The sequence below is a fragment of the Pyxicephalus adspersus genome, chromosome 8 (genome assembly GCF_032062135.1).
Source record: "Pyxicephalus adspersus chromosome 8, UCB_Pads_2.0, whole genome shotgun sequence".
Classification (NCBI taxonomy): Eukaryota; Metazoa; Chordata; class Amphibia; order Anura; family Pyxicephalidae; genus Pyxicephalus; species Pyxicephalus adspersus.
In genome coordinates this window covers 8,680,071-8,687,742 of record NC_092865.1, presented here as the reverse complement: position 1 = coordinate 8,687,742, position 7,672 = coordinate 8,680,071, and the positions used below count along the sequence as shown (strand labels likewise).

Sequence of the window (7,672 nt, the reverse complement as noted above, 5' to 3'; positions counted from 1 at the left end):
TAATTTATTCTGCTTTTGACTTGCCTTCCCTGATTCTCCCTTTTCTTCTTTCCTTGACATGATATTAAAATGATTAAATAAAACTTTTGTGCTTTACATTCAACAAAAAAAAGTGTGGGTCCTGGTGTGAACAAGTCCTTGGAGTTGAATATATTTAGAAAATAAAAAGACCTGACTTCCACCAGAAGGATGTAGAGAAGGTCAGACACATCTCTTACTGAGTCAAGGGTAAAGCTCTATAACCAGAAGGGATCTGGAGTTTTTATGATTGCTAAAGTATCTTTGCCTCATTAAGGATGTGCCAGACCTCTACAGAGGGATGACTGCTTCCCCACAGAGAGCCAAGCTTGTTAAAGTGGATCAAATTTGGCATCAGGTAAGGGGCTTTATTTCAGAAAGTGACAGGTGATGAAGTATTCTTACCTGCCTGATCGCCGCCCATCCGTCACAATTTGTTTAGCTGTCCCACCTTGGCCGGCGGTTGCCAGCACTGAATGAACTCCCATGTGTAATAATTCTGCCCTAGCCAATCAAGATGGCAAAAGTTTGGAATGTGGAAGAGAAGAAGGAAGAAGATGGCAGCACCCACCAGATACTATAATCCTATGGTGATATTGGGGATATTGTGATATACTCAAAACTAAAAAAACAAAACAAAAACACACCTACCTTCAATCCCGTAGCGAAGTCCGATCACTCCGGGGGTGTCCGGCATCTGGTCCTGCGTCATCTCAGCATCTGACCTGGAGACGGTGCTCCGGGGGTGTCCGGCATCTGGTCCTGCGTCATCTCAGCATCCGACCTGGAGCCGGTGCTCCGGGCTCCACCATCTTCGTCTTTTCTTCTGGATTCTTCGTCCTACGTCACCTAACCCAGGCACGAGATCAGGTGACATAGGATGAAAAAAAAATTTGCCGATCTCACCTGGTCTTGGGTCATCTAGGCATATGTCCCGGTACCGGCGTTCCGGGCGCCGCCATCTTTGTCTTCTCCCCTGGGTTCTTCATCCTACGTCACCCAACCCAGGCACGAGATCGGGTGACGTAGGATGAAAAAAAAAATTGCCGATCCCACAACGCATGCGTGAGATCGGCAAATTTTTCTCTTTCAGCAAAAAGGCTCCTTCTGTGCATGCCTGAGAGAACGGTATCCCAGGATGCCCGACATAGGTATCCCGGGAGGCTTTGCGCTCCCATTCATTAGGGGTTGGTACTGCATACATTTTTTTTTTAAAAAAAGGGTGTTGCATTTAAAAAAAAAAAAAAAAAAAAGAACCTTACATAAAAGTGTTCTCTACCCTTTTATGTAAAGTGATAGTTTAGGTTCTATTTAATTGTTGGAAGCTAAAGATTCTGTTTGGGGTTGCAATGCTTTAACATTGCAGAAAGGTGGAAAGGGTTGGTGACTACAATTTCCCTCCTAACACAGAGCATGAATTTGAACAGGTCACTTAAGGATTCTGAATCTCTAAAATGTTAGGATCCGATCATTATTAATATTATTACTGTTGATAAACAGGATTTACTGTATATAGCCCCAAAATATTATGCAGCGCTGTACATTAAATAGGGGTTGTAACTGACAGACAGATACAGGCAGTGACACAGAAGGAGGAGGAGAGGATCCTGCCCCAAAGAGCTTACAATCTAGGAGGTGGGGGAATCATGGTGGTGACCTTTATACCTTATTAACCCTAATATTGCTGGTACATAATGAATGGAGAAGTGATTTCTGATTGCTCCTTCCAGCACAGCTCAGGTCCAGGGCTTTTGAATCCTATATGTGCCTTTTATGGCTTTCCATTCACATTTTACCATTGCCTTCCCTACATTCGTGTCCTTGTGTCTGAAACCTGAACTGAACCTTTCATAATTTTTGAGTACGTTCCTAAATACCCTCAAAAATGCAGAAGCAGCGATGGACGTAATCTCATTATATGTGTTCCAGGACAAAGCGCCTAACAAACTACATAACCAGATAATAAGACCCCTTGTAATCCCATTACACAATTCACCAACAATGAGCGTTTACAAGGCCGTGTCACTGGGAATTTATATTTCTGTTATAATCCACATATTTGTCCTAAGTTCTGCTTCACCTGGAAATTTGTCTCTGACCGATGACAACTACAAATAAAGTTACCATGGACCAAGACTAATTGTATTATTACTATTATTATTATTATTATTTATATTATTAAATTATTAAACAGTGTTTATATAGCGCCAACATATTTCGCATTGCTGTAGACTAAATAGGGGTTGCAAATGACAGACAGATACAGACAGTGACACAGGAGAAGGAGAGGACCCTGCCCCGAAAAGCTTACAATCTAAGAGATGGAGGAAGTATCACACAATAGGAAGAGGATATGGAATGGTGGTGAGTAGTGAGGGTTTAGGAGACAGAAGAAGACAGGTAGGTGCGGTTGAAGCGTTGGGTTTTGAGTGCTCTTTTAAAGGAGCAGAAAGTAGGAGCAAGCCGAATAGGACAAGGAAGACCATTCCAGAGAATCAGGGCAGCTCTAGAAAAGTCTTGGAGCCGTGCGTGCGATGAGGTTATGAGTGAGGAAGTCATTAGTAAGTCATTGGAGGAGCGGAGAGAATGGTTAGGGGGTTATTTTTCTATCAGGTCAGAAAGGTAAGTGGGACACGAACTGTGGAGGGAGAGGTGAAATGGAAGCCAATGAAAAGCATCAAATAGATAATTTATTATTAGGAGCATATGTGGTTAGCTAAGTGTAAGTGTACACATATTTATTACTTCTCATAGAGATCACAGTATCTCTTCAGGTGCTTTTGGGCCATTTAAGATTTGCAGTTGGCTGCAGGCTCAACTGCGGTCCCAACCATTACCATTCAAGAGAAAGTGACCAGTTGCTTTTAGCCACATGATTACTTTTTCTTTACTGGATGAATAAGAACCGCAGCCACAAACACAGCCGAAACCACCAAAACTTTACCTGCAGTGCAGTTTGCCATCCCTGAGCAAGTATGAAATTGCTTTTATCTCTAAAATGATGATGCCATTTTTTTCAGGCATCATCCAGAGTCACCATCTGCTTTTTGGACTTGGATCCCAGCTCAGAATTCATATTGGTGGTGACATGCATGCCAATAATTTGCACTCACTATAACCTGCATAATATAAATATGGTCTCTTATAAATTTTTTGCTTAGGGTTTATCAGAGATACTGCAAAATAAAATGCATAAAAACAATTCTGAACCTACCAGTCCTAAAAATAACTAATTTAGTTTATTTAAAACATACACCAGGATCCCCTATAGTAGTTTATATAAAAAAAAAAAAAAAAAAAAAAAAAGTTCTAACTTTATATATGTTCTTACTTACAGGGCAAGTTGGGTGGACTAAAAACAACCCCCCCCCCCCAACCCTGTGCTCTTTAACCTACAGTTTTCAAATGTACTTCTCCTAAGTTATGTAAACACAAGTCATTATTGTTATGCAATGTTATATCTCTTGTAATTGTATTTTACTCTTTAAAGCTCCACAACAAAAATTATATTTAAAAAAAATACACAGGAGCTATGAAAGTTTTTCAGAATAAAAAAAAGGTAATATTGGAATAAGTCACAATGGACTTTTTGTAGCTTTACCAGTACGCATGAGCAAACTTCTAACATGCCGATATCTACAACAAAACAGATTTATCATTTCTTTTTTATTCACTGTGAGATCATTACAAAGCACAAGGGGCGCTCTTTGCGTCTGGAGGAAAAGAAGTTTAAGCTCCAGATAAGGAAAGGATTCTTCGCTGTAAGGTCTGTGAAAATGTGGAATGGGCTCCCTCAGGAAGTAGTTTCAGCAACTACTATAGATTGCTTTAAGAAAAAGCTGGATGATTTCTAGAAGCACAGAATCTAACTGGGGATAAGGGATTTAAAGTAAAAATAACAGAGACCGCTGATCCAGGGAACATCCGATTGCCTCATGGAATCAAGAAGGAACTTTTTCCCCTGTTGTAGCAAATTGTACCGGGGGATTTTTTGCTTTCCTCTGGACCAACTATGTCTTATAGAGTTTTATATCTGGGATATGTTTATTTCCCTAGTGGTTGAACTTGATGGACGGTCTTACTATGTTACTATGTAACTGTGATTAATTAAAATCAAATTCTTGAACTTCAATAAGTGGCTTTGCCTAGGCAGAAATGAGGTGATCAGTCTATTGCAGGCAAGAAGAAGCATTTTCGTACTTTCCCCCCCCCCCAAATGATCAGTTTGCAACATTGTAACTTTGTATGAAGTCAGAAGGTGAAAGGTTGGGGGTGATCAGTGCCAGGCAAAAACTGCCCTGGCACCAGGAAGTTCACAGAATATAATTGAATCCGAATAGGCAATCTTAGTCCATGTTAGGAGCCGGTACAACTGTGAAAACCTAAAGGGAAGGCTGGAGGTCAGACTGGAGTTAGTCCACAACTTAGAATGAGTTTTGCTGTACCCGTTGTGTGTCACCACAACACAATTAAAAGACCCCAAAAGACTGTAAAGTTCAGAATTTGCCCTCCAAGCCAATTTATTAGCCCCATGGTACACATTTCCAGTCCTTGTTTTATTAGCATGGTGCTCCTCAGACATAAGGTGACCCTCCAACACCATTTTGGCACATTTGGCTGCTTTAGTTATTATCCAGGGACCAGAACAACCCCCCAGAGTTTGCTATTTGACTTCAATAGTTTTGGGGTTTGGGGCATCCAAAATGTTTGCACCAATTTAGCCAAACGACCCCAGAAAATTCTAGCACAAATAATGAGACAACATTCATTATCATTAGATGATCCGGACACAATGTCTCTGTGTCGATGGGTATCTATGGGGCTCCATTGTGGCACAGACTATTTTCTAAATTGTAAAGCTGTCAGTATGTGGAAACACTTGTCCGTCTGCGTGACCGAATTCTTTCCCCTGATTCTTTCATTTTAATCCACTGTTGGCTTGAAAGGATTTAGAACTAAACATTTTTCAAAGAATCTCCTTGTGAGAAGAGCAAAAGGCGCTGAAGACTCAGAAAAAAAAAGTTCTTCAAGAGAATTCCGAGGACTGAAAGGGGCTTCTGTTCCCGGCTTCCCCCTCTGATTGGCTGCTGAGTCTTTTTAAGGAGATTATTCTGTGGAAACAAATCAAAATCCCTATAAATAGCGAGAGGCTCCGAATATCCGACTTCAGTCTCTGCACAGCTGGACCACAGAAGGCGGCACCATGACTAGTCGGTAAGTGGGGTGCAAGCTTTACATCTGACGCAGAATACCCAAAAAATAACAGAATAATTGGCACAGAGAATATAAATCATAGGTATCATTCATCTGGTGTCTAACATAAAAAACATATCTCATGCCAAAACTTTCCTTAGAATGAAGAAGAAGCAGGTTACATCCTAAAGTGGAACTATCGTTCTGCAAAAACAAAATAGCAATCAGGCAGTTTAGCACTAGAATAGCACTAAAGTATGGAGAGAGTGTTCTACCCAAAAGGATGATATTGATTAACCAATATTATTTGTGCTTAGCCTGCAGGCCTAAACAAAATATAAATGTAGGCCTTTTATAGCACAATAGTTATTAATGTAAGTGGGATTTATTTAGTAAAAGTTATTCTGGTCTAATGTAGACATAACTCTAGAACCTAATGCTAACACAGTCCTATTAATCTAAATAAAGAGGATTTTGTAAATAGTATCAACATATACGGTATGTACAATGACAGACATAAGTATAAAGTTATTCTCAGAATCCCAACGCGTTTCGCCCAAGAAGAGCTTCCTCAGGGGATTTTAAAAATTCAAAGTTGTGTCTGTCGATTATTGTCACTCAAACACCACGTTGAAATGTGACATAAAGTGAACCGACTATCAAAATGTATTTTTAATTTGTAATTAAATCGTGATCAAGCGTGAAAAGTAAATCTGGGTGTTTGTCCTCAAGGGTATGACGTTATTTAACATATCTTTCCCTGGAAATAATTAGGCTGAGTATATTATGCTGATACAATATCTTCAGTAAAGATTTTTACACTTATTTAGGTTAATTGTGACGACTGTATCCTGTAAAGATTGATATAGGGTGTAATATTCACGTCAACTTTCCAAGGGGATGTTTTGATTCCAGCAATCAATACTTGGGGTTCATGAATTAGTGAAACGTTTTACAAGAGATGTTAGATGTAGAAGGGGGAAGGTAATGACAGCCAAACAAATTTTCAGTTTGTAGTGAAAGCTTATAGGGCTGGATTGGTCATGAGCAGCAAGCCGCAGGAGGTCTGCCTTCTGCACTAAATCACACTTACCTGCTTGATCGCTGCCTTGTTTTCAATGCCGGGATGCTCCAGGTATCGCTCAGGTATTGCGACTGCATGGAAGATACATCATCTTGGCCCGGCCAATCAAAAATGACAATTCCAGGAAGGAGATCTGGTGAAAATTGTGGCACTGACCTGTCTTCACTCTGGCACAGGTTCTCCCCTCTTCCTCGGTTCCTCTTCCAGGTGTCGGATCTTCGGCAATCTTTTTTGGCCAGACCAAGGTGACCCAATTCCTGTGTAGGATAAAATGTCCTCAGTGTAAATACCCACATTTGCTATAAGCCCCTTGTGCTCCCTGTACATCAGAGCCAGGACAGGGGGAAGGAAAGCAGCTTAAAAGGTATTTCCCTTAAACTCAGTGTTGCAAGGTTCATGTGTTAAGAAATTGTATACTGATAGGAGAGAATACCAGAGAGATGTGCTCATCAGTCTGCTGCTTCTTCTTCACTGTCCATTCCAGGCTGGGGGAGGCACAAGACCTGTAGGTGTTATACAAATACAATATAGAAAAATCAGGTCTGCTTGGGAAGAAATAGAAATTTGTGACAGGTAAAACGGCTGTGACATATATAGCAGTTTGGCTGGAGATTTAGGTAGAGGTCATCTAACGCCATCATAGATTTGTGGTGGTGGCCATCCACATATTCAGAACGTAACTACAGAGCACTTCATAAACTTGTCAATGATTTACTGTAGTTTCTTTTGGAGGAATTAGATGGGAAAGTCTGGCATTAAGGATATATTTTACATCTTGCTGTTCTTCTGGACCCCTAGTGGGCTCAGGGGGGTCCTAAATATCATCAGGTGATCCAATATCTCCAATTCCTATGGGTTCCCCTCTATTCTTGTGTGTGTGATCTTCTAAATTTGATGCCACATCAAGGATGAATGTATAGTAGAAGTCATAGACCCCAAACATGTCAGCCCGTCACAGACCCAGAAAGAGGAATTACCATCAATGTGATCCAAAATTATTAATAATTCCACCAATATCTACAACTCTATTACTAAAGGTAAAGGGAAGAATTCTAGAAAAACTTCCTGTAGATTGAATATAATAGCTCTAGTCAGAACCTCAAGAATATTTCAATGTAACGTTAATATCAGTTTCACCGGTGACATCAGAAATAACCCAACAATATGCATTATAGAGTGGAGCATCCAGCCGGTGGGTACAAGAAACTGTTTGAGACGGTGGAGGAGCTGGCTACACCAATGAGTGTGCACATCACAGGTCAGATGTCTATCTATCTATTCCAAATCTATTTATCTATCTATCTATCTATCTATCTATCTATCTATCTATCTATCTATCTATCTATCTATCCCTCTATCTATCTATCTATCTATCTA

The 7,672-nt window shown here is 40.3% G+C and overlaps 1 protein-coding gene across 1 annotated transcript in view; it reads left to right on the top strand.

Annotated features, from left to right (window-relative positions):
- The first annotated feature begins 5,137 nt into the window (after window positions 1-5,137).
- The window catches only part of RPE65 (retinoid isomerohydrolase RPE65), a 15,297-nt gene continuing 12,762 nt past the window's right edge, over window positions 5,138-7,672 (top strand). Inside the window, exons 1-2 of the mRNA XM_072419456.1 lie at window positions 5,138-5,232; window positions 7,471-7,553. Of these exons, the coding sequence (XP_072275557.1) occupies window positions 5,222-5,232; window positions 7,471-7,553 (94 nt within the window). The 5' untranslated portion in view covers window positions 5,138-5,221. The remainder of the gene's footprint in view (window positions 5,233-7,470; window positions 7,554-7,672) is intronic.